The sequence below is a fragment of the Neolamprologus multifasciatus genome, chromosome 6, assembly GCF_963576455.1.
Source record: "Neolamprologus multifasciatus chromosome 6, fNeoMul1.2, whole genome shotgun sequence".
In the NCBI taxonomy this organism is placed as follows: domain Eukaryota; kingdom Metazoa; phylum Chordata; class Actinopteri; order Cichliformes; family Cichlidae; genus Neolamprologus; species Neolamprologus multifasciatus.
In genome coordinates this window covers 28,584,831-28,612,542 of record NC_140444.1, presented here as the reverse complement: position 1 = coordinate 28,612,542, position 27,712 = coordinate 28,584,831, and the positions used below count along the sequence as shown (strand labels likewise).

The following is a 27,712-nucleotide window of genomic DNA, read 5'->3' as shown; positions in this document are numbered from 1 at the left end:
GGGTCAAGGGTCATGACCTTACCTCAGGGGTCATGCGGCTAATGGTGTCTAGATCATATCCCGCGGTGAGGAAGTGGGTGGTGTAGAACTGCAGCTGAAACTCACCCAGCCACGCCACTACTGCCTGCTTCTAGAACAGAGAACACAGAGCGCTACTGCCTGCTTCTAGAAGAGTCCACAGGCCTCTTCTAGAGCCCGCTCTACAACACAGGAGAGAGGACTGTTCTAGAAGACAGCACAGAAACATCTAAGGAAATTCCCAAACGGAGCCCTAGCCAGCAAGGAAAGGGAACCTACTCTGGAACACATGAAGGGGAGCTGTTCTAACTAAAAAGGGAATAAAACATAAGAAGAATAATCCCTCCAATTATTCAAACTCTGCCTGAAATGACTTCAAGATTGTCAGGAATATTAATAATAATAATAATAATAATAGTTTTTCCAAATAATGTTTCACTCCCACACAGTACTCTTGGTTATCCTCTAGGGTTTGTACAAACAGTAAGACACATTCTGGATAGCAGATTACAAAGTAAGTGCAAATATAAGATGCCTGCTTGCTCCTAGTGTTAATTAGCCTCTTACGTTTTGAGATCTCTGCCACTGAGCTACATCCCACCGTCATCTCAATTCATACTTTTCAGTCACATGACTGTTGCAGAGCACTACAGGGCAAAACACTGTCCCTGGGCAGGTCAATTAACAAATATAAATAAAAGCATATCTTCAGTAAGCAAATTATACTCATACAAATATGTGGTTCCCTTTAGGAGTCGCCACACTGAATCATCTCACCCTGTCCTTAGCATCCTTCTGTGTCACACCAACCCTCCTCATGTCATTCTTCATTACATCCATGAGTTTACTCTGTGTTCCTTCTCCTTTCCTCCTGCCTGGCAGCTCCATCTTCGACATCCTTTGTCCAACATACCCACTATCTCAGCCTTGCCTCTCTATCTTTGTCTCCAAGATGATCAACCTGAGCTGACCCCCTCCATTCTGGTCAAAAACCTTGAAGTCTGGCACCTGTCTTTTTGTTATCCACATTATACGTCACAGCGGGTCTCACTAATTCCCTGTAAGCCTTCAATTTTACTCGCCCTTCTAGCCTTTTGCCAAAAGCATCTTTATGAGATTTCCTTCATTTTTTTCATCTTCAGTGACGATCGTTAAACCAGACTTGCATCTAGTATGAAAATTTAATGTTTAACCTTGCAAATGTTTCACATAGCCCTCCCTATTGATCTGGACTTAGGTACCAGTACTTGGTTTGTGGGTGGATTAAATGAGGGCTCATCCGGGAGTTGAACCCGGGACCTCTCGCACCCGAAGCGAGAATCATACCCCTAGACCAATGAGCCAGTTATAATAATGGGCCATCAGTTTCAGAATAACTGTATTCAACATTATTACTGGTTTCAAGGCAATAATATGTTTATATAACATAAATCTTTTCATAACCTATTTCCATTTTCCAGTGTGCAAGATTGGAGTCTTTGCCTGCTGATTCTAGTCCTCGGGCATTTAAAAAAACTCACAAACACAACAAAACAGATCGACTGGCCCTAAAAAGAAAGCCCCACAAGGATTACTACGTGCTCTGCTGCTGGTTAATTAGAGCTGGGCAAACTGTTCACAACATAAATATATCTTCATTCCCCTTCCTTGTATTTAGCAATGACAGAAGTCTTCGTGGTAGAGATCTCAAAACTCTAAGCACCTGATGTTGTGACACTACACCCTTCCAGGGGATTTGGGGTTAAATAAACCTTTACCTAACAAAATAATTTTCTTTAAATCACCGGTAAATATGTGTTATATTTTCAGCGGTGTACATGTTATAGAGCGCTGAGGTCAGTCAGTGAGGAAACGCTAGGACGCAGCACGCAGATCAGCCCTGAGCTCCACAGAACACGCAGCACTGCCAGGAGCATGTGGGTGTCTCAGTGCGGTGTGAGGGCAGGGGAGGGAGGGAAAAGGGAGAGGGAAAGGGGGGAGGGACAGAAGGCAAGACAGCAACTGACTCCTCGATGTGTCTGTCACTCTGCCTGTCTCCATGGTGACACACTCGCATGCCCAGCCTCAGCGTGCCATCTTTTCAGGTGCAACACAACCACCGTGTTTCCCACTGAAACCCCACCATTGCAGACGTTCTTTCTGCTACTTGAGAAGAACCAGAAGCAAACGGAAAAATGGAAGCACCGGAATGAATCAATCCACCGAAAAAAAAGAAAAGAAAAAAAAAGATACAACTCACTTTCCCATCATCCTCTTCGGCCTTCCGTTCAAACGAGCGCTGCTCGTGAACCGTGCTGCTGGAAGAGCCTTAAGGTTGAAGTGATAAAGAAAGGACAAAGAATAAATCACATTACTCTCAACAATTTTCATTTTTCTGTTAATTACACATTAAAGCTAGCTGTTTACAAAACACCCGCCTATTTATTATTTCTATTGAGTTGTTTAAGAAATTAAGGGCTTCATGTGAAATCGTGGTCCGATGAAATCTACCATCACTAAACAGCTGTTCTAGGAAATTAACTGTACTTCAAAGAAACCTAAAAAAGATCAGAAACAGTAACTTATCTCATAATTGTTTGCTTTTCAAAACGCTGCAAAGCCAAGAAATGGTATTATGTGGTGATCTAAAGGATTCTTATGTGGGAGAAGCGCAGGAGAAAGGAAACCATGCCAGATTCCCACTGCCTATGGAGCCCTTCTTAACAGCTTTTATACTTGGCTGGCTCGGCAGAGCTGTTTTAGCACTACACTTCCCACATAACACTTAAACCAGTAGAATGACAGCGGATTAAACATGCTAATTTATGGGCTTCTTTTAAAGTGAGATTAGTAAAACAGCTACAGCTACAAAGTGCCCAAATTTAAGTGGGAGTCTTGAGACACTGTGAAAGCGTCTACACCACGAACTGTACGTGCACATTAATACAGAACATTTGCTTCAATGCTACGCTAGTCTTTGTAGCCCCAAGTGAACACTCACCTGCTGTAATGCAGACCTGCAAACAGCTTGTAACAAATAAGGTTTATAAGCTGGTTCAAATCCACAACAACCATTAAAGTTTTGACTGTAAAATTAATGAGTCTGAAGTTAAAACTTCCCAAATATATCAACCCTGTAACGCCTGTAAGTCCATCTCCTTTCATACAAGACCGCTACATCATCAGTGTTATTTGAATGCACTGAATCCGACACATGCAGTGCTACTGTGAGGAATGAAGTCCACAAAAATACTGATGTAGCAGAAGTGAAAAGCATTCAAATTATATTTCATATGTGCAAAAAATCCCCCAAATTTCACATTTCTGGCAACTATTTCATACTTGTTACTTGAGTTTGCAGAACTCATTTTTTATGGATGTTGATTCTTTTATGTAAAAATATGAGGCCCCAATAAAAAAGATAGACATTACTGATTAAAAAAACCCAAAAGCCAAGTGAATTTAATTCCTTCTTTAAAATCTGTATTACTCACTTTGTAAGAGATGGTCTGATGAGATCTCTAATCTGCATGACAACATCAACATCTGTCTATGGTTCAGTTTTTAGTGCTGTATCGCAGCTAGTTTTGATCAAAGAGATGATATCAGGGATCACTGAAAACTACTTACTCAAACACAAGGATCAATATTATTGATCGATACTGGCCATTTACTGGAATTAACCAGCAGTAATCACGGCTGAGAAATTAAAATTAAAAAAGAAGCGATACACGAAAGGTATAGTTTGTCCACCAGAGGGCGCTCTGCAGCTGATCCAAGCAGAGCGAGAATGTGTAAACAAATAAATATAACAAATGTCAAGGACGTCTGTTTATGATTGTGTGTCTAAAAGAAAAGAAGACATTGCATTTTTAAATCACCAAATATCAGCATCAGTATCGGTGTCGGTATCGCAAAATAACTACACTATGAGACATAAAGAGCGTGACATTTTAGCTTCACACTCTTGCAATACTAATCGATCAAAACTAAGTGGTTCCTCTGCAAGATAAATGTATTACACGCTCACAGGAACGTTAGATATGTAAATTAATAGTTTTAAGCTGGTAGTTTAACGTAATCTGTTGAATTTCTTTGAGCAGTTTTTTTATTCTGCTTATTGCAAGCAAACCTCTGCGGCTACAGCTAGAGCTCTGACTCATGAGAACATGAAAGAATCCATGACATCCCAAGAAGCCATGTCCCCGGCTGCTTACAGCAGCTTTTTAGAAATGAAGAATAACTTGAAATACTCTTCTAAAAGGACCGAGACTGGAAATGCTGCTTGTGTCTGATATGAACAGACATGTGATCTTTAGAGGGCCAGGCTGAAGAATAAAAAGTGATTCACATAAGCAATCCAAACAAGCCTCGAGGCGCTTGTTGTGCTTGTGAACACTGCCTTGATCATTTTTAATTGTCATCACTTACAGACAAAAGCAGTTTTTTTTTTCCAAATTAACTGATCGCACGAGTTTCCTTTCAAGCAGGCAGAGACAAACTTTGTCATCTGTGCTTAAGTTACTTCAGCAGCACACTTAAATTAAAGCTGACATGAATGAATACTTCAAATACAGACGGCGATATCGCGCTACGCCGTGTTTGCATGAGTGTGTGTGCTTACTTGCTGACTGCTCCACAGACTGCGACTGCTCCAAGAGATGCTCCTTGGCTTTTACCGACTGAGACAGCACAGTGGCCAGGAGCTGAAACGCAAAAACACACACAGATATGCTCATATGTACACACACACGCTCACATTGAGAAACATTTACTCAAGCATAATCGTTCAAATCCCAGAGGTGGTCATTGACTCAGCTCAGTACTCAGCACTCTGCCTCCTGTGTGTCCTACAATTTTCTGGTACAGCAGAAATACCAGCAAGACATTTCTTAAATGCAAGACACTAAAAAAAACAAACAGGAAATACACATTTTTTACAGACTGTTAAAATATCATTTAGTATGTGCTGAACAGCAGGATGTACAGAAAGGAAAAGCACAACAGATGTTTATGCTTTATATAAGAATTGTCCACATGCGGTCGATGTAATTTAATACAGTGGGCGACACATTTAAATGCAGCTAAATGCGGAAACTAGCTTGAAATCAGACTCAAAATCATGGGTGGTTACCTTTAACTGTGCAGTTAAAAAATAGTGGTGCAGTGCTGCTTGCTAAAGCTGCTGCTGTAGTGGCAGGCTGACATGCAAGTAGCACTCTATAACTGAGCATCCTGATTAGCTGTTGCTCAGGTGGTAGTTGGTGTCACGTTCTCTGATGTGTTCATCAGTATTAATGTGGGTGCAAGTTAGATAGAAAGCACTTTCTTAAAAAAATTCTTGTACTAATGAGTGAATGAGGTAAGAACCAGTGCATTTAGCACTTACAATCAAATATTAGACTGACGCTATGTTAATAGTTCATCTGTGCCTGCAGCTTCGTCTCCATCTGCCTGTCCCTCACATCATGCTCCCTGGATTTGTCCCTTTCTCTCTCTCCCCTTCACTTACTCTCCAGTGTGGTAAAATAACACATGAATTAATAATGAGCTGTCAAAGGGTGAATGTCATACAGTCCCGTAGAAAAACAAGTACACCCAATGACTCAGTGGCTTGCACAACCACATTTAGCAGCATTAATTTGAAGTAATCGCTTTCCGTGGGACTTTATCACTCCCTTGTTTCATTGTGGAGGAATTATGTCCCACTCTTCTTATAGCGTTGCTTCATTTCTTTGAGGTTTGTGAGCATTTATTTATGCAAAGCTCTCTTAAGGTCCCACCTCAGCATTTCAATGAGGCTGAAGTCTAGACTTTGACTGGACCACTGCACCTTGTGTTTTTTCTTTTTAAGGTATCCTGTGTGCCTGGGATCACTGTCCCGTTGAATGACCCACTATCAGCCCAGCATTAGCTGTCAGACAGATGGTCTCACATTTGATTCTCGAAGACTTTGGTATAAAGAGGAGTTCATGATTACTCAGTGGCTGTTAGGTTCCCAGAACCTGTGGCTGCAAGCGAAGCCCAAATCATTCCCCGTCCATCACCGTGCTGCCAGTTGGTATGAGGTGTTTGTGCTGATTTGCTGTGTTTGGTCACTTTTAGTCTCATCTGTCCAAAATGCATTGTTCCAAAAGTCTTGCGCTTTGTTCAGATGATGAACTTTGCAATCCTAACCTGTGCTGCCATGTTCTTCTTAGAGAGAACAGGCAACCCCGTCCAAACAATTCATACTCGTTAAGTCCTTGCTGTACTTATACGCTATCACATTTAGAAGATTTTCGGAATCTTTGACTTGAGGTCAAAGTCACTGAGATCAAACCTGTCTAAGATTTTTAGTAGATACTCCTATGGTATCAATTTGAATCTCCTACGCTGCTTTGCATTCACAAACCTCGGTGTCCACGTCGCTCGCCTGCCTGGCAGGTGGTAAAAAACGAAACTATAATAAGAAAATCTACTCTGGAAAATAGCTGAAACTAAAACCGAATAAAAAAACAAAAAGTCATTATGAAATAGAAATAAAAATTAACAGAAAACACAAAACTATAATAACTCTGGTTCACAAAGACCAAAAATTGTGTTTTCAATTGTTTTGGTTAACATCCATCATCACAGGTGTTTCATCAGCAAAATGAAAGGAAGTTTTTGCCGCCTTTGATCTTAACACGCTTATCAGCCACCTTTTAAGGTGGAATATTTTCTTGAATATTAGTTCAGTTTGTATTGTGACTCAGTCAGCGGACCTTAAATATAGCAGTTGATTGTATTTGTTATGGCTACATGCCATATGCATTAGTGATGACTGGATGTTCGGATGCTTAAGAAGATCTATTTAATAGAATCACATTATGCAAACAGAAATATTCTACTCCCTCACTTGCAGAAAACAAACAAACTGTGGAGGTGTTTCAGCGGTACACCTATGACAACAGCTCACTGTGGAGGTGAGGTGCAAAAACACGATAAATAAGACAAAGTTGAGTTGCTTAACTTGAATTTAGCTGCTACACTGTATCCAAACAAACACAATGCACCTCGTGTGCTGCTAGGAAAAAACAACCTGTCGCCAACGGAAGAACAAACTGAGCAGGAAACAGAACTGTGGTTACCACATGAACTGCAGTTGTGTTTGTTTCCTAGAAATGTTTTGCCGTTTCCCAGAAACGGTGTGTGTGTGTGTTGTTTTGTAAGGAAACAGCAGCGATGTCATGAAATGTGTGCAAACACAACTGAATGCAAGGAGTCTTTTACCTTGACTCCTTCTGCTTGTGCATGCAGGCCGGGAGCATTAAGGCCGTGGGTGTTGACCCCTGGCGTGGGCGCAGGGTGGGGACTGGGTGCAGGAGTGGTCAAAACATGCGTGTTTCCAGAGCCCTGCAAGCTGCTCGATGACCGAACGCTGCCGAGGCTGCCGACGCTGCCGCTGCGCTCGCCACCTCCACACATAAACACACGTTGTAGAACGCAGCATTACACACACACACAACGTGTCTGACACACATCATTTCCTTTTTTTCCCCACAAAAGCACACTTTCAGTTTACCTGCCAGCGGTTTGCGCAGCACCCAGATGTCCTCACTGGTGCTGCTCTGCTGTCCCAAAGTGGGAGAGCCCTGAGGACTCAGCTCTGCAGTTCGTGAACCTGTCTCACACACAGAGACACACACAGAACCCCACATCTGTTACTCCTTTGGTCTTAGTATTTTAAACTTAAAACTTTGTATTAGCAAAAATGCAGAAACAGAAACAATATCTGAGTGATAATAATGTGTACTGCTGTTTCCTACATACAGTAAATGTGTTGAGCTTGTGATTAAACACTGTAAAAGGCACAGACTCACACGCAGAGATACACTCACTCAGCTCACGTGCATAAACATGCTACTCATAGTGGGAGTCCTGAGGCTTGTACAAACCCACAGACCCTTTTGGTCAAAACACCATGAAGCTGTTGTGAATGACACATCCAGTGACGTGTGGTGTTTCTACTTAATCACTGTAACGCTGATTAAAAATGCTGAATACGGCCTCTCAAGTTATTTATAACACACACAGCATGTCGAGTAAGATAAATGAAAGGGTCATTTCACTCGAATTATAAGAAATCTACATTACTTTCATGGCCTTAGTCGTCAAAAAACCCCACATTTAAAGAAACAAAACAAAGCTTTGAGTCAGTTAGGACCCACACGGGCTAGATAAATGTATATGTGAATAAATTACAAATTTTGTTAGCCTTTTTTTGTAAATAATTATTTGATTGAACTGATCCTTTAATGAAGAACTGCCTCAAGCACATATGGCTATGTAAAAAAGAAAGTCTTCAAGGGACAATATGCAGTCTTGTTTAAAACTAAGTACACCATTACTGCTTCCACATTGTAACTCAGGAGGTAGAGCAGGTCATCTACTGATGGGAATGTTAGTGGTTCGATCCCTGGCTCCTCCAGTTTGCATGCCAAGTACTAACCAAGATACTAACCCCAAGTGGTTCTCTGATGCATCCGTCGGAGTATGAATGTTTATGAATGTTCATTAGGAAGCACTAAAAAGCTTAGAGTGAATGTGGCATGTTGTATAGAGTGCTTTGAGTACTCCGGGCTATATAGAATCAGTCCATTCGCATGAAATCAATAGCACACAAACACGAAAGAGCAGTTTGCTGATCTGGAGCACTTGGGTGTGCCCAGCAAATCCATCCCAAGGTCAGACTGTGCAATGTTCAGAGAAACTGAAGAGCAACAGCTCAGACTCTACAGGCCTCAGTTAGCATGTTAAATATAAAGTTCATCACAGTACAGCTAAACAAAGTCTGAACAAGGCTTCTTTGGAAAGCTTGTCTCTACTTTCTGAAGCGAGCACAGCTATGAAAGCCCGTTTCTGATACTAAAAAAAAAGTATCTATAACTTGAAATGTTGAGTTATCTTTCTCTAAATTTTGACTTATTAACTTTTGAGAAAAGTAACTCAAAATTTCAAGTTAGCGCTGCCAATCAGTAATCTACGTTAATGACGTCATTTCCTTGTTACCGGGAAGCTGAAGCCCTCAGATACAAATGCTACAGCTAAGCTACCAGTATTACAGCCAGTCATAAATGCACAAATTGCTAAGTATTTTCAGTGTGGTTCATATGAACAAACCAGAACACTTCTGGAAAAATGTCCTCTGAAAAGGCGAGATCAAGGTGGAGATGTTTGTCAAAATGCACAGCACCGTGTTTGGAGAAAAACATGGTGCTGTCTCTTTGGTATGAATGATTCTTCCTTGATTGCGAGGCCGCTAGAGTGACACAGAAAACAATTATTAAAGTTATCGCTGCTAAACATGGTTCTGCACGCAAGTCATGAGGTGTACTTAGTTTTTCACAGGACTGCTTCAATTTTTTTAGGCTTTTTTGAATATTTTTTTTATTTGGCTGAACTGATTCTTTGATGAAGCGTTGCCACAAGCGGATAGACAGCAGGCTTTTTATGTGTTCTTGACAAAAAAGCAGAGAAAGGATTCTTATCTGTGACTTAAAGTGACACTACAGTATGTACCTGTCTGACTTTGCTGCTCCTGAGAAGTGGAGAGAGGAGGAGGAGGAGGAGGAGGAGGAGCAGTGGACAGAGGAGGAGTACACAGAGAAGGAGGAGAGATAGGGAGAGGAACGTACCCAAATGAGGAGAACCGAGGAAGGGACTGTGTGTTGGGATTAAGGGGAGGAGGGGGAGGCAGATGCAGGGGAAGGACTTTGGAGGGGGGGTATGAGTTTCCGTTGACCGAGGCAATGGGGCAAGGGTTGGGCCTGCGGAGGAGGAGGGTGTGGCACTGCTGGGAGGGGGAGTGACCTGGCAACAATCCAGGAGGATGGAGGGGCAAAACAACAACAACAACAACAACAACAACACAACAACAACTGATCAGTCAACTTGAAACAAAACAAAAGTCTAATCAGAAAAAATCAGAAAATGCACAAAATAATAGCTGATTAAACTTAAAACATGAGAAAAGAATACATCCATATATCCACAGGGAATATATCATTATAAAACAAAATATAATATCACTACAGCAATAAGGCAAACAAACAATATGAACAAAAACATTACAATCTAGCAGGGTCGGACTTGTTTATTAATTAGGGAGGGTGACAGAAGGAGCAGAAATATAGAGGGGTGATTCAGGGCCGACTGCGGATAGAGGACTATGTTTGATTGATGCAATCAATGAGACTGGCAGGGTGGGGAAAACAGATGGGCTGCCCCAAACAGGCCGATGATGCCACGGCTAGCTACAACTAATGACCAGCTATAGCTGCGAAACAGCTGCTAAGCTCACACACGCATCCACCCACCCACCCATGCACACACACAGCTGTGATGTGGGTGGTCACCTGCCCTCTTGATGACTTCCACCATGTTGGAGGGGAAGTAGCCCACACGGTCATTTCCTGTCCGGTTGTCATGAATACAGCCTTTCCATCGGCCATCAGAGTGCTGCTCTAAAACCTGTGCACGTACAAAGATTACAGCCACTTTTCATTTCCATAACAAAGACTGCAAAGCCAAACTAAAACCATACCTATATCAAGTTTAAATCTTTAGCTCTGAAGCTCACACTACCAGCTAACTTCAAACTAGTTATGGCAATAGTGGCTACTGCTCAGATGGCAGTGTAGCAAATTTAGCTGTTAATTCTTTATAAAAATACTTCTATCATTGTTTTGCTTATACTTTTTCAGACTTAGCAGCTGAAATGAGCAGAAAATATCTGTTTAAATTTCCATTTAAAAAAGGCAGTAGTTAAAAAAATGAGCGGGAAATAACACACTATGCTATTTAGTCATTCAGCTAGCATTAGCTAGCATTAGCATAGTTAGTAGTTTGAGGCATTTTTGCAAAATATAATTTAAAATTTTCCATGTATATCATAGATAAACTGTGTTTTATCAAGTGTCCACCTTACTAAACCCTGAATTCTTCAATCATAATACATTACACAACTCTTTTTACATTAGCAGGCTGGCTTTAGCGTTGCCATTTTTAGCCGTTGGCTATAAAACTGGTTAAAAACACAAAACATACTATATAAACTGCCTTAACATGTCTATAGTTTTTGTGAATTATTTTTATAAAATTCAAATCCTTTTAAATTATAGATATTATATATAGTAGATGACCTCAAAACAAAAGCCAACATTGCATCTGCTTTACGTAATGTATTTTCATGCACATCTGTAAATAAGTGTTTGCTAACAGCGCCTGTAAGTGATTACTTTTTCATATATATAACGTAGCTTGCAAAAAAGATCAATAAATATAGAAGAATAAAGAAATAACATAATAAAGTGACATACATGTCTGTGTTTTCTTATATGAGTGAAGCGAAGAAGCACCATAGCTCTGGCAAAAATAATAATTTGTTTTTAATAACCGTTTGTGTGGCACAACCTCTTTTCAGCTCAGTGATGCTTACATTGTAACACCCAACTATTAAACTGTGTAGACAGATTTATATTACCGACACAGGTAATTATGACTGGCAAACATGCAGCAAAGGCTGAAACATATTTTTATTGCGTAACCTTAATTATAAAGCTATACCGTGATGATGTCGCCAGCTTTGATGTTGAGGCTGGTAAGGTCATAGTTGTTGCAGTAATCCTTTAGTGCTCGCACCTGCATTGCAGCTGAGGCATCTACAACACAAGAGTATAAAGTGCAGACAGAAGAGAACGGAGGGGAAGGTGATATTGGTGGGTAGTATCATTAGCATAATAAATATCGCCAGTCTAATCAATACAAGAAAATCCCAAAATAAGAATGGACATTATGCCATTGTTTTAAATGTCAAGAGCAATAAATTAATTTTAAAAACGTGTTTTTACAGTATGTTGTTATTTAATAACAAAAACCAGGTTCCTAATAGTTTTAACACTCACAAAGTGGGCATGGCTTCAAAAGCAGCTTTTTGGTGTTGCCACCAGCTGGGAGGGTTTAAAAAATGTGTCACACAAGGATTTGTGAGTTGGTGTGCGAGCTCGTGCACTCGCGGCCTCACCTCTCAGTAACTGTTTGATCTCCCGGCTGGCCTGCGTGGTAGTGAACTGGTTAACGATGTCCAGGGCAGTCTGACTCAGAGTGTTTCTCACTCCTGCACTGATGCCGCTCTGGAGTGACGCGGAGGAGGAAAATGATTAAAGCTGCAAAATCTAATTGTGTGTCACAAAGAACATTCCACAGTAGGGATGTTTGTTGTGTGCGCTGCCTCAGCATTAACATCAAAAGTGAAGCGCAGCAGGACGAGAGGGGACGCTTAAAGTGGGCCCTTTACAAAGGCAGGGTTAGGCATTTACATCCATGTTCATCTGAAGGTAAAAAAAAAAAAAAGGTTAAAAACCGAACAACAGGTTTGAATATTGGATGACAGGCAGGAGGCCGGTCAGCCTGCTACTGTTTTATGTAATAAACAATAACAATATAACATATCCCACAGTTTCCTCACAGTCAGATGAATGACAATTGCTGGGGTGTGAATTTGCACAGCTCATAGGATGGAGGTCAGCATTAACAACAGCTTCTTATGTAAACACATTAAACGGATAGTTAGACTTACATCCAGCAGCAGGCGTACTACCTCCGTCTTCCCACAGAGGGCAGCCTGATGTAGTGCTGTGCCAGACTCAGACTGTCTGTTGATATCTATTCCAGCCTGAATCAGCAACCTGCAGTGAAAAATAATAAATATTTCAAGATAACTTTTTATGACTGCTCTAAAGTAAGAAATGAAAGAAAAGCATCTACATTCATGCAACTCAATAAAAGTGGAAATAAATTCCCCAAAATGACATTTGGATTAACCAGTTTTTCAGTCTTTTTCTCAGATGTATTTTTCATAGTGTTTTTGTTAAGAGCTGCCAGTTTGAGTGAATGGGGTCTCTGTGCTTGACTGACAGCTGTTGCCAGGCTTCCACAGGAAGAATGAAACAAAGAAAATATGTTTCTAGTGTAACTAAAACTCACAATGTAAAAGGAAAGTACCTTTTGCACAGGCCAACCCTTTGCGCAGTTATCTGACATAGGCAGTTGAATTTTACCCTGTAAATGTTTGTTTGGTTGGTTATTCAACAAATTGCAGGAAAAGATTTGTTTATAGGGGGTTAAAGAGGAAGTGGACTTTGGCAAGAAAGCTAATATGTGTTAATCTTTTGTGCCATAAACACACGCTCACTGTGTAGTAGTGAAGGCTGAAGAAAAAACTGAAGATTAAAGCAAAGGCATAGACAGAAAAAAATCACTGGCCTGCTATAGCGTTGGGCTCAGGAAACTGATGGTGTTGCCATGTTCTGTCCTATACTGCCAATTGAGGAGGAAAACGTTCAAAAATGCTCACGATTAGGTCAGCCAGCAACTTGTCACTAACACAGTTCACCAGAACCATCTATTGATCCATCTGTCTATTTTCTGCTGTTTATATATGTCCAGGTCACAGGAGTAGCATTCTAGACAGAGATGTCCAGACCTCGCTCTAACCAGCCAGCTCTCTTTATCAGAACAGAGCGCTACAGTGTCCCCAATACTGCAGATGACATGAGTCTGAATGAAAATCTCCTACACGGCCCCAATGACAGGCAGCAGCCACCTTACGTCTGCAGCTGTAGGTGCAGAGCATGATTAAGTCAGATTCGGTATCCTCTGCCTCCTTCTGAATGGTGTCCAAATTCTGATTTGACGATCCTTCACCAAGTTCTAGTGTTTGGTAAAGTCCTTTCCTGGGTGTACTGGGACTTTATCAGATGTCTAAGCCACATTGGCCATTGACATGTGGGCTAGGGTGTTTTGGTGCAAAGCCCACTTATTAATATGCTTTTGTCCCAGTGAATGTTAAAATTTCTCAGTAAGAGAATGAAGACTCAAAGACTAAAAGGCACCTGGGCCTAATATTTGACATATAAGTGCAAACAACAGTCAGATATCCTGTTATCCACCAAACATGCAGGGTCTCTCACTGAGAGCATCTCCAGAGGGGAACAACATCCAACTCCTGCCCAGGAGACTGGCTGCAGAACCGGAGTCATACATGTAGGTGAGCCTGACAGTATCTCACCTCAGTCTAACAGTCTAAAGAAGAGTAGTCCTATTACCCAAGAACCAGTTTTAGAAACCAGGAATTGGATCGGATCTCTGTTCCAGACTGCTGCCCAATCCACATAGCATCAGACCTTTACACTCTCTTACCTAGGACCAATAATGTCTTTCGAAACACAGCTAGAGCTATTTGCCCCAGATAAGGATCAGAGGAAATGCCAGAAGATTACGGTTTGAGAAATGGCTCTTGCAGTGCAGTGGCCTGTGCTACAAAGGAAGACTGGGGCCTTTCTAGGCAACTTCAGGTTTAAACCTGTTTTTGTTTTCAGTTTTGAAGGTTCACGTCTTGCAGGCAGAATCTACATCAAAAGAAGCTTTGATGTAGTGATACTATAAGATCCTAATACACGTCAACTAAGCTTCGTACTTGTTGACCTCATAAAAAAACATTCTGACCCATTTTTAACCGTACCCTCCATACCATAGGCCTGTATCCACTCATGTAGAAAAACAGCCACACCTTTTGTACAACCCTTTGCTACTACATGGTTATTGGACATAGGCATCACTTTTTCCTGTAACTGTTTGACTAGTCATGTAAAGGCTCATTGTTATCTCTGTGCTGTAAATATAAAACCACTTTTTATTTTTCAAATACTGTAATTTTTCTTCATTTTGAAAAGATGCTGAAGTTTGTGATGTGTCATATGCTGCCTAAACTGTATCCTTTATGTGAATGTGCTAGATTTGTAAATCCTGGGTTCAATTATCGAGTTGAAAATTATCTTTGGTGACTGCCTAGCCTGATTGCCAATACTTGGGTAAGTGAAGCCACATAGAAGAAGAAAACCTGGGTATGTTTAATTGACTTTATAGTAAAGACCCCAACTCATGAATTCACCATATTTTTCTTTTTTTTTAAACTTGTGTTTTGCTGTATATCTGTAATCTTTCACTTGTATATTATATAGTTTTATGTGATGTGAACAGGGCCTATGCATGTAATGTTTTTGCCTGTTAAAAAAAATAATAAATAGAAAAAATAATGAATAGAAATAAAGACTTGAAAGAACTGTTTAATATAATTCATTGTTGTTGGGATGCTTCAGAGGACTTGGCCCAGTTTCTCTAATGTATGTTGTTCACACCTCAATTCTACAAATCTCTACAATCAAGGTGGATAGTGGAAACCCTGCATGACCCATAGAAACACATTAGCCTTGTTAATGGGAAATATGCCAGGTTGAAATGAACTGGCATTATCCTTTAACGTTAAATTAGATCAGTCGGTGGAGAGACAGAATGATTAAGTGTCTAATGAAGGAGGTATAACAAACACAGAGCAGACAGAAAGGAGTAGTTATTTGGACCGTATCACTTCGATGTGTCCGTTCTTGGCAGCCAGATGCAAAGGTGACACTCCATTGGGGTCGGAGGGTTTTGGTTCCAGCATGGCTGCACACATGTTACTGCTGAGCAGGAGCTGGACCACCTAAACACAAAGACACACAGTGTAACTTGTAAAGCCATTTCATGATTTATATTAACTCTATAATTCCTTCTGTGTAAAAGTGAATTTAAAACTAAAATCTGGTTTCTCTGTGGACTAGCTGCAACACAGGTGCACACTTTTGCTGCTAGTGCCTTGAATTACCTTTGTGTCCACATGTGGCTGTCTCAGTAAGAACATTGTTCTTGTTCATTTTTAGGATTTTAGACATTTTTAGGCTGTGTTGTTGTATAATTAATCTGTTTCTGGAATAATTAACCTTTTAGGTGAACATTTTGCCTATAATTTTAAAATTAAATGGATGTCGCCATTGCTTATCTTTACCAGGAAACTCTAAAATAAACATTTAGGTATAGAGTCTCTCAGTCAAAACCTGGGAAATTAGGTACTTTTGATAATTCCTAACTTTTCTTCTTACCCCATCATTGGATCAAAATTTGAGTTTGTCTCATACTTTGATTAATGTCTAAAAACTAATGCTAATGCTAACAAGCTAAAAGCTAAGCTAATGGCATTCCCATTATCTTTAGCTGTAGTTAAGTATTTTGTATTACTAAGCAAATCTTAACATGCAAGTGAGTTAATGTGATCTCAGTTTAGCATGTTAGCATGCTAACAGTTGCGATAATTTACTTTGGTTTTTCATGTGACATCAAAAGGACATTGTTCAAGAATTGTCCGCCAAACTGGACATGATACATCCACTGGTTGATAGCGAATTAACTAAATACCTCTTTGTGATTACTTTGGTTGCTAGCAGTTCTTCATTTTTGTATGAAACTACTTGATAGCTACAAGCAACGCAAACTGTAAATGAGGAAGATTTGCCTTAGCAGTAAAAGTTGTGCCTGAGGAATACAGACAACATTTTAAAGGGTGTCTGCCTTTGGTCTGTGTGACAATTTTCACAGATTCTTTACAGCTCGGAGAGCGGCTGGCTGGTGTTTATAGACAAGTTCGTCACTTATTCGTCACAAATTACCAACGCAACAACATTTTAGCGACCAAAGCGATCACAAATAGGTTTTTGTACACCAGTTGGGGTAGACATGCTTTTTTCCTACCAACAGGAGGTAGTTATTGGGGCTCACTAAATTGTCTTTAGGCCTGAGTAACTGCGGCTTTAGAAATCATTTTCCCAGCAGCTGCTATCAACCTCGAACCCAGTCTAACCCAATTTGGCAATACTCATTCTTCCCTCACAATCACTGGTTTTCAGTAGGTTTCACACATCCAAAATAACAGGCAAGTTAACGTCACCTGGTTAGTGGCCAAGATAACTTCTGGCTTAAAGAAAAAACAAGATGGTGGCAGCAAAGATTTAATGTGAAGCTTTAAAATGTGGAGTCCAAAACCAATGGGTGATGGGGATGTTACATCCATCTTCATCAATTATCATTTTTAGGTAAAACATATTGTTGATAGGGTACAAAAAATCTTCTGTTTTGCACACAGTTGTAGTTATTATTGTACTCACTCCAACACGTCCAAATTCGCAAGCGAGGTCCAGTGGAGTTTTCCCAGCTGTGTCTGAGATGCACGGGTTGGACTGGTGCTGCAGCAACATCTCCGACTGTAACACACAGACACACACAAACAAACAAATGTTACCAACACATTTAAAGCTGAGCTTGCAACAACCACGTATCAGGCACACAGCATCAAGCCCACATAACAACTACACAGATCTCACAAAACACTGGCTCTGTGCACAGTAAAGCACCTACAGTGCACACACACACAAACAGTTACCCCATCATAGTGTCCATGCTGAGCTGACAGGTGGAGCGGGATCTGTCCTTCGTCTGACTGTCCGTTGACTGACGAGCCTGCCTTCAGCAGCATTTTCATAGGCTCAGTCTTCCCCTGCCATGCAGCATAATGCAGGGGACGCATTCCTACACAAAACACACACAAACAAGGACACAAACATACACAGCCAACATGACAGCACAATAAAACAGACACACAACACAACCCACAACCACATGCACACAGGCACGTACAAAAAAATGAGAATGTAAAGACACATGAGTGCAAGCAAATACAAATTTTTTGTTAGTTTAGGTTAGTTTGGCATTAGATACCAAGCAGACAGAAATCTATCTGGTGCTGATTTTACAGAGAAATTATTAAATTTACTTGTTAACAAATGTTCTCATGGTTAATTCCCTCTGTGTGGCCTGTTAGTCTGAGATATTAGGAGAGCTTAAACAATTATTGCATTGTACCAGATGTACTACAACAGTAATTAATTGAAGCTAATTAAAACAAATGTTATATTTAAAGGAAAATACATTGGTTCCAGTTTCTCTTTAACAAAACGTGTTGGGCCTGCATGCTATGAGACTCGACAGAGAGTGTATTCACTAAACAACCAGCAAAGCAATTGAAAAAACTATTGGTGGACAAAGTCACAAGGTAACAGCCCAAATAGGGCATCATGGGATGTTTGAGACAAACACTTTGAACACAAAGTCCAACCCCTTTCTTTCTATGGCCCCAAGAAACCCTCGGAGGGAACTGCACAGCGACTCCCGGAGCCATGCACAGCATACAAGGTGATGCCAAGTTTTGCCGTGCAAAACATCTGTGCGGACTCATTATCGCTGCCTTTAACCAGAAGACATCTAATACCACTTTGCAGCAGTGTCTTCGAGAAGCAGTGAGCGTGTTTCTCATGGCAGCAAACCAAGACCTCCAGTCTTGACACTAGAGATGAGCCACACCATTGAGCTGAATAAAAAGGCCCCTCCAGCCTCAGCTGGCATGAGAGACGCCTGAGTCAGAGGATAGGTGCTGGCAGGATAAAGAGGCACAGCAGCTGCAGGAGTTACAGAATCTAAAGCTTGGCTATCTGAAGAGATTTCAGGCCAAATTACTATCACACGGTCTCAAATATCTTCTCGAAAGTGTGATTGGGCACGAGAAGAGCGTACTGCGCAGGAATAAGAGCAACACTGAGAAATCAGAGGAAATGCTCGACGTACACAAATCAGTTCAGAGGCTATTTTTTCAAAAGTCCTAAAAGAAATGAGTATAATCCTGTCTTGTTGAGAAACTGTGACTGACGTGGAGCATCGTGTGTATTTTATTAATAGCGTTGTATTTGGAAGGCGGCGGTGTTTTCTCATTTTAACCGTTAATAATGTTTTTAATAAGTAGGAGGGATGTGGCTCATATTTCTTTATTTTTTTAGGTTAATCACGTGCACCAAAAAAGAAGTGAATCGGTCACAGCACACAATACCATTAAACGATATTAAAGAATGTCTTTACTCAGGGGGTAAGGTTGAAAAGCCTATCTTAAATGGCCGTGACCTTTGGGCCTCATGCAGCAATGCATTAATAACAGATTCTGATTGTGACTGCATGGGCTCAGAAACACACGGTTAAGGGATAATCTGAGTATTCAAGGAAAAAAAATGAACGATTCTTAAATGCTTCTGTTGCTGTGTGGTCTTCAACAAATCCAAAGGTTACATTTTTTTGTAAATCATGGACGCTGTGTCCTCTGAGCTAAACAGAAGAGCGACCATGCACGCAGCTTAAAAGCCAGCACTGGTTATGTTCTTTAAAGTCTTAATTTCTGAGAGAACCACCACTGCTGAACAATATATGCACGTTTTGCAAAAGGTATGAAACTACTCAGGAAACACCTCGCTTATTTCAGGAACAGAGCACCTCCAAAGTAACAGATTCTGGGTTAGCTGGCTGGTCTGCAGTCCAGACATGTCACCCACTGAAAACATCACACACTGTTTAAGATAATTAAAATAACGTTTTCCAGTCAGTGTATACTGTAGCATCACATCAATAAAGCATCTGGTATATTGATGTGGTCAGATAAGTAGAGAGGGGGTTGCTAATCAGTTTCAGCTGCTTTGGTGTTAATTAAATTAACAACAGGTGCACTCGAAGGGCAACAATGTGACAATCCCCCCAAAACACGAACGGATTAACAGGTGGAGGTGACTGGCTGACTGTTTTGTTCACTAGTTTTGCATTTGTTAGTGTCAGTGTAACTACTGGTAACACGAGGCGATACCTGGACCCTACACAGGTGGCACAGGTAGTTCAACTCCTCCAAGATGGCACATCAGTAGTTGTGCCGGAAGGTTTGCTGTGTCTTCCAGTGCAGTCTCAAAACTGCTTGGAGAGCGGGACAGTTGGAAAGTCCTTAATTCATCAACAGGACTGGTATCTGTACTTCACACGATCTGATGTTGTTGTGTTAGGTGTTGTTCATGGACCAACAAAACTAATGTTGGTCCAGGTTCAACATTGGAAATGATCAATCACGTTGCAGTGATGTCATAGTTTTGCAGAATAAACCATCACACCACATAGCAAACTCTAACTCTAACTCCCACCAACCCTTCTGGATTTGGATTTTTTCCTGAGCAGACTAGAGATGGCATGACACCACTTTTTTATGTCCGATACCGATATCATAAATTTGGATATCTGCCGATACCGATATGAATCAATACTGATCAATCTAACAAACGTATCTATGTATATATATATATATATATATATATATATGTGTGTGTGTGTGTGTGTATGTGTGTGTGTGTGTGTGTGTGTGTGTGTGTGTGTGTGTTTAAGGACAGGAATGCAATGTAGTGACAAGGATTGACAAGAACTAATATTGCATATGAGAAATATTGCACATAGAAACTGCCATGGTGTATTGTACGCTGCAGGTAAGGAAGGAAAGTAGCCTTGCAGGTAAGGAAAGACCTGAATCTCTCATGGTTGGGGGTTGGGGGAGGGTGTGTTTGCACAACAAAAGCAGGAGAACAATGGAGCTGAAGGCCTGTGAAAATCTCAGCGGGGTGCCAAGAGGTGTTAGGGTCAGGGGAATTTACGCAAATTTGCGCAGGGCTAGTAAATCTAGTAGTAGGGACTTGCACCAGGGGAAAAAAGGCTCAGTAATTCTAGTGTTAAACCTGCTCCATCCTCCCTATTCTGGTATTTTAAAGAGTAAGCAACCTATCTAATAGGGTTATAAAACTCCCAGCAAAAAAAAAACAAACAAACAAAAAAAAAAGGGAACCACCCACCCTCCACCTCATGATGCTTAATTGATGTAATCAACTTTAATTTGATGCAGTGTGAAAAAAATTGCACAGAAATAAATTATTTTTCAAGAATAATTAAATAGATTTAACATCTTTCTTCAACAGAATTGCAGACTGCACAGATGGAAAGGGTACTATAGCTTACTAGGGTATATTAAACTTAATGGTTAATATATACAGTAATGGACTTCTATACATTTTACATCAGATTAAAACTTTGGATGTAAGATTCAGATAATTATTTATTAAAAGCTAGACATTTTAAATGAGAATAAGAAAGAAAAGTATGTCTTTGTGCCCCCTTTTCCCTGTTCATGCCCTATCGGCCCCCCTGGCTAAACTTTGCTAGACCCGCCCCTGCACAGTTACCAGCTGTCAGCTATGTAGAAAAGGATCCCGGTCTAGAAAGTAATATTAAATAAATTCTAACAAAAGATTATCAAGCTTAAACGCGCTGCTGTTGTCAGCCACTGGTTTCCTCTTTCTGGCGCAAAGTGGGCGATAAACAAACAAGAAAGACGGACTCGCGACAGGAAAGCCGATCAGTTAAGCAGTTTCATGATTGAAGTAACAGCAGGAGAGGGAGGGAGAGAGAGAGAGGCAGTCGCTCCATATATCGGTTGTTAAGCTTAACGTGGGAATGCTTTACAAACATTCAGAGATGAACTTACACGCTTGCTTTACTTCTCTCTGGGATAACTTCCTCGGAGATGAAATGCCGGTTTGGTAGCGAGGCTACAAATACACACAGCCGCTCTATCACGTGACCACACTGCTCTGACATGCTACGGTTATGAGCCAAGTTACGCCGTGTCACAAGTTTTGTGAAGTGCTTTTTTGATATTTAATGGATCGGATTACATTTTTTATTTCTCTCCGATATCCGATCCAGGAATTTACATCAGTATCGGACCGATACTGATACGTAATATCGGATCGGTCCATCTCTACAGCAGACATTGGTGAGGGGTCTTCCAAGCCACAAAGCTATGATATCATAAAGTGATTATTCAAATGCAATGTTGATCGCAGACAAACATTATTATGTTGATCCAGGAACAACATCAACACAATATCAGATAGACAGTTTACCTCACCTCTTGCCCAATAGCTATAGTATATACGCTCCAGCACTCTCTGTGACCCTGAATCGGATAAGCACTTAAGAAAAGGTTCCAACTGTTCCATGTTCCAACTTTCTGTCTTTGGAAATACCCTTCACTTGTTCCTGTGATTATTCTGGCTGAACACATAGCCACATTTCCTTTTTCTGATGTTTGTCTGGAGGATATACAGCTCCAAATCGAAGGCCCTCAGGATGTTGAGGTCAGGCAACTTAAGCTGGCATCTTGCAGAAGTATGTTTTCCTAACACCAGAAACAGTTCTCTTTAAGACAAAGTTGGCTGGTTCCATCTGGTTGGACAAATCTTAAATCTCAGAAACATTATTAGTATTTTTTGGGCCACTACCCTGACTACAATCACCTCCCATGTTCTGTTAATAAAGCACACAGTCAAACACCTACTCGTAGAAGGTGAAGATGTGCTGTTTCCTGGTGCCTCTGCAAAATCACACCCATTAAAGCAGTAGGTTCACCAAAAGAGGCCTGGCAAGTCTATTTAGAGGCACACTGGGCATGACTGAAAGTGCAGACACAGTAGGCCTACATCCTGGAGGGATTATAACTCCCATCTGCCCTGAGATTTCTTCTTCTCCTCCTTCTTCTTGAATCTGCCAACGTGGGATCGAGATATTCTCTGCTCTGCTTCCCACTTGGCTCTCACTCCTGCAGCCATGGAGCTTTCCTTCTTCTGTTTTCTATTGTTGACTGTGCAAACAAATCTGTCGCTCCTCATAAATGCACGCCACAGACAAAAATTGCATTTCCAACAAGCTCACCTTTTATTACATAAGCCGGTATTATTTGTCACACAGGGAAAGCCGGAAAGTATTTGTTTTTGGGCTTTTTCTGCACAGCCGTGTGTGTTCGTGTGTGTGTTTTGTGCCTTATTTTGTAGCAGCACAGCGTATCCCAGTGACACTGTGAAAGCCTGTGTGCATTTTTTTTTACCTTTATGGTCTTTGATATCCACTGCTGCCTGGGCCTCCAACAGCAGAGAGATCATCTCCTTGTTGCCACTCAGAGCAGCATGATGCAGCGGCGACAGCCTTCACACAGACACAGATTATGTATAAAAATACACACATTCAAATGCATAGTGTAAAACCTGAGCACAACTTTGCTAAAGTAATCTTCGGCGTACAGCTGCTCCGCCCCACAGCTCTGTGTGACGATGGGAGCGTGTGTGGGGAGGGCGGGTGGAAATGACCTACTTCCATTAATAAGCAATCTCTCTCCCCCGGAGTCGAGCGTACGCGCAGGGCATCTGTGTGTGGGTCTAATGGATCTGTGGTGAACATAAGAGCCGGGCCCTGGAGTCAAATCAACGACTCATCAGTCATTACACAAGAAGCTGAGTCCAATTATCTGAATCCAATCAACATCATAAAAAGATCTTTGTTATCTGATGGAGTCAAACGGAACACAGCCGTAAACCAAGCATGTGCACACAAAAAGCTTAACCAATCATGAAGCTAAATATAGCCAAAATCCATAGTTGAACATTCAGAGCTGATAAGGGAATATTTCTGAGCAAATTAGGAGCTGGGAAATGTTGGCTTTGCTTTAAGGTGATAATTACAGTCTTCAGATCTGAGGTCTTCAGCTGGCTACACTCCTATGAGCCAAAGACAGATTTAAACAGGAGATAATGTGAACAGTAATAACGGCTTGCTAGCCTATTGATTATTTCAAGATTTTTCTTCCTATTTGTTTGCCACAGTTAATTAGATGTTCACAACATGGATCAGCTACAGCCCACAAGCATCGGGCTTTGGTGTTTATTTTTCTCATGATGACTGTCTCATGTTTAATATCAGCGAGGTATGAGACATTTTATAACAGAGCTCTTAAAATGATCTATTTGTGACCCCAGCTCACAGGTTCTGCATTAGTTTGGATGTGAGTCAAAATCAGTTTACAGAAAGTGCTTTTCAGTTTCATTTAATTCATATGATTATTTCAATTACAGCACAGATCTCCTGGCCAGAGGTCACCCACCACATGATCCAGACTGACCCACTGGAAGCTATTGTAAGGTATAAAAATAGAAAAAGAGGAAATAATCATGGACTGTCACCAGGAAGCCTTGTGTTTAAGCACGGACAAAATGGGGGTTTATGAAGGAGCCCGAATGAATCAGAGCAGTCTTCAATTCATGACTGAGTGTGGAAAAGATGAGCATCTCTGGGTTTTCCTCATTTTTGATGTATATGATTGTTCATGTACACGTTCAATTCATTTTCATCCATGCCTGTGGATATTTTCAGTCTTTGCTAAACGCGGATCTATAATTAAAGTCTTTTCTTTTAAGTTTCCTTCAGATTGGCCCAACTGTTAGAGAGACGGGGCACATATGCTACAATCAGGATGGTAAAAACAAGTGGGAAAAATCTGAAGGTGTTTTTTTACATGTTATTATGCAGGATCTTTACATGTGAGGCTTATACAACTAAAGAGCAAATTTAGATGTATTAGATCTTTGAATTTTAATGAGCGGCTCGATGGCTGAGTAACAACTACCTCAAAATCTGAGAAAACAAGAAAAGATCTCAGGATTCAATTGTGTTGATAGTGTTGTGAGTGTTTTGAGGGCCATGAAGAAAGAAATAGGTTATTATAAAAGATGGAATGAAAATGGAGTGATAAAGAAAGAGGTGTAATGATAGCGTAAACAGCTGGAACAGGAGGTGATGTGAAACATCTGTGATCCCTCACCCATCTGCATCCTGGATGTTGACGTTCACCCGTTTTGCTGCTCCGAGAAGCTCTGAAAGGGTAACAAAGAGTAAGAAAAGCATTTCAAAAAAAGTTCAAATTTAAACTTTAATCCAGGGACAAATATATTCTTCTGTCCTGTTCATTCAATATTTAATTGAGAGCCGGTAAAGTTGAAGCAACATATTCACATCTGTGAGTGTTTCCAGACATACTCCTACTGTATAACTTCAGTGTGTTAAAGAGAATCGACCATGTAATGAAGGTAAAGAAATTATAGGACTCTCATGAAAGAAAACTAAAGCTCAGATTTTAATGTGTTCTCTCACATAAACTTGATCTATATGCAAAAATAAATGAGTATATTTAGGAGAGCAGGTGAAAACAAAAGGACCTTTATGATGGTTTTTCATAAGAACCTAAAGTGGAGATAAGCAGGTGCCTAGCTGATAACTAGTAAAGCTCATAACCTGCTAGGGTTGCAAAAAACTAAATGCTCAAATACTAAAACAGTAATAACACTACTAAAAATTAAGCTCATATTAGATAGTCTGTCTCTATCTAACAGTTTCTATACCATAGATGCCATCTTTGACTGCTCCAGTTGACGCACTTCACACAGCAGCGCTGCAGCCAGATAGGCACACGGTACTGAACAACACTTTGTGAGGACTTTTGCGTGGTCAGTAAAGCTCTCAACAGCACTTTGATAATAAACAGTTATCATAAATGTTAGATAGCCACACTAGCCGTCTGTTAAGCTATAATTTCGGTAGCAGCTAGCGGCTATGGCTAATAATAAAATGGGGCAAGGCCTCAATGTGGCCATAACTTATAAAACCTTCCTGAGACGAAGTATTTTTTGTTCATTTACTCTTTTTAAAGCGTCATTTTTATTATTAAGTGGTCTGAACAAAAGGAATAATGGCCCAAAATTTCTAACTTCTACAAATTTATATATATATATTTAAATATGTGTGTTTTCTGTCATTACTTCAGTCGTTCATGTAGTTTGAATGAGCAGTTCTCAGGAAAGCTGCAATCCACAATCTGTTGGCTCTGCACAGCTATGTTTGCCACAATCACCCACCCACCCACTCACACTCACACACTCGGTGTGTCCTTATAGATGTCCCGTTTTTAAACTGCAACTTAATAATTCTCTCCATGTGACATGTTTAGGTGACATCCATAAATTGTGTCTATAAAAACTCTGATTAGTCTCTGCACTAGTAGTTTCAAATACCCCATCATAATTCATCAGAATACAAGGTGACCTCCATTTTAAACAATGGTTTAAAAGCCCCCCACCCCAAATAAAATAAAATAAAATTAGGTGCTTATAAAAAAAACAACACCAAAAGAACCTTGATTCATTTTTTCTACACTGACTTATCAATTAATGGATCAGTCTTTGCATCTTTAGAGTGACACTATCACTGTCATACATACATGAGTGTGTCTGCGTATATTTATAGCATGTTTGGGTGTAGAGCATGTGCTTCATTGTGTAAATGTGACACACACGTGAGCATTAGAGAGATGCAGGCACCGGATAGCAGGAAGAAACCGTTCACAAACCCACTACCAAACAGCCTGAAAGGACACAGGAAAAAACAACTTGTTTGTCTTTCTGCCTCCACTTTTTTTTTTTTTTTTTTGGTTTGGTCAAACCCTCATAATCCACGGGCCATAATCTGTAGCTGTGCTGTAATCTGGGGAAAAGCTCTTCCTTCGCTCTGCAGCTCTATCTGCACTTCATCCCTTCATCCTACTCTCACACTCTAATTTTCCCTGTAATTTGCTAAAGAGCGCGTGCTGATTGGTAGCTCTGTTATTTCTGTTTACAGTGCAGCTGACATCATTTTCCTGCATGCATATGTGTGTGTGTTTATTTGTGTATTTATGGAAGTGCTGGTTCCTCCATATCTCTCTTGGATTAAAAATAAGAAGCATCCCTTCCCCCCAGCTGATGAATCAATGAGTGCAGATAACTGTGTCACCATCAGACTACCACAAAGCCACATGAACCCCGATACAGACCAGAATCTCACAACACAGAAACACCCACATGAGGCGCTTCCCTCTCAAACTTGGAACCAGGATTTGTATTTAATCTAATTCAGCTGACAGAGACAGACTATCGTTCTGCACATATAAAAGCCTCTCTTTTGTTTTAAGAACTGCTCTCAAAACAGACTTTCATCTTCAAACTCACTTATGTCAGCGCTAACCCGCTGCCTGACTGTATCAGTGACTTGATTTGTTAAATTAAATTTTGAACGAAAGGCTTTTCCTGCCCTCACATGACCTGCTTGTTTGAGAGCGCTGCCATAATCTTTCTCTGATACAGTCCTTGCACCGGGGTTCATATTTTTACGATCATTTATTTTGTCATAACATCGCAACTGAGCGCTGGGTTACCATGGTAACTCCTCAACGTGCCATTCTCAGAGACTGTCAGTCATCTGGGAGGGATTACAATGACAAGACTATGATATTATTGTGAAACATCTCCCTGAAAATTGTAACTGTGGCTCATTCATTTTCACTTTGAAAGTCTTCATTGTTAACTGAGAGCCAAAACAACCAAGCAGGACTGAAAAGCAACCTTGAATGTAACACAACAGACTCACAAACCTCAGGAGAGGTGAAACGGAGGGGTTTCTCTGGGGTTCTCATTATCAGAGATGTTCTGAAGTCCTGTTTTCATCACCTCCGACCTTTCCTGTCATCATGCATTTAGACTTTCAGCGTAACACGTAGCCTAAAACAAATGCCAGCACAGATTTCAGACAGTTGCACACATATGTTAAAAGTGACTCGAGTCAGGGTCACAATATGCTACCAGCCTCAAAATGTATAAAATTATCCTCAAAACATCTAAATGACAGACACAGGCAACAAGCATGCTAGTGCTGTAGGATCATGACGCATCATGCTGTCATAAACTGGCCCATGGTAAGTGGCAGTGAAAAGTCTACACAAGTGCTTTAATTAAATAAAATGTATTAAATAAGCTAACAATAAAAAGTATATACTGATGGAAGATAGTGAACACTTCAACAAGCATATATACATCCATCCATCGATTCTCTTCCACCTTTCTAATTCAGGGATGGGACAGGGCTCGAGCCCATCCTAGGATGGGTCACCAGCCTATCACAGAACATGCATTCATCCGAAAAAGACTCTGTGCAGTCCTCT

General features: G+C 40.7%; 1 protein-coding gene and 1 non-coding gene across 4 annotated transcripts in view; both read right to left on the bottom strand.

Annotated features, from left to right (window-relative positions):
* LOC146517220 (uncharacterized) overlaps positions 1-27,712 on the bottom strand; it is a 44,735-nt gene that overhangs the window by 10,696 nt on the left and 6,327 nt on the right. The window contains exons 2-16 of one of the 3 annotated variants that reach the window (XM_085163090.1): positions 24,506-24,557; positions 22,739-22,836; positions 17,333-17,478; positions 17,058-17,153; positions 15,441-15,562; positions 12,599-12,707; positions 12,044-12,152; positions 11,587-11,681; positions 10,377-10,491; positions 9,541-9,831; positions 7,544-7,642; positions 7,252-7,436; positions 4,622-4,703; positions 2,258-2,325; positions 23-130 (exon numbers count right to left, since the gene is read on the bottom strand). In XM_085163090.1, the coding sequence (XP_085019216.1) occupies positions 23-130; positions 2,258-2,325; positions 4,622-4,703; positions 7,252-7,436; positions 7,544-7,642; positions 9,541-9,831; positions 10,377-10,491; positions 11,587-11,681; positions 12,044-12,152; positions 12,599-12,707; positions 15,441-15,562; positions 17,058-17,153; positions 17,333-17,478; positions 22,739-22,836; positions 24,506-24,557 (1,775 nt within the window). The remainder of the gene's footprint in view (positions 1-22; positions 131-2,257; positions 2,326-4,621; positions 4,704-7,251; positions 7,437-7,543; positions 7,643-9,540; positions 9,832-10,376; positions 10,492-11,586; positions 11,682-12,043; positions 12,153-12,598; positions 12,708-15,440; positions 15,563-17,057; positions 17,154-17,332; positions 17,479-22,738; positions 22,837-24,505; positions 24,558-27,712) is intronic. The other 2 variants (XM_085163091.1, XM_085163092.1) reach the window with 2 other exon arrangements.
* trnap-cgg (transfer RNA proline (anticodon CGG)) lies at positions 1,290-1,361 on the bottom strand. The gene has a single exon. It is a non-coding gene; the product is annotated as a tRNA-Pro (tRNA).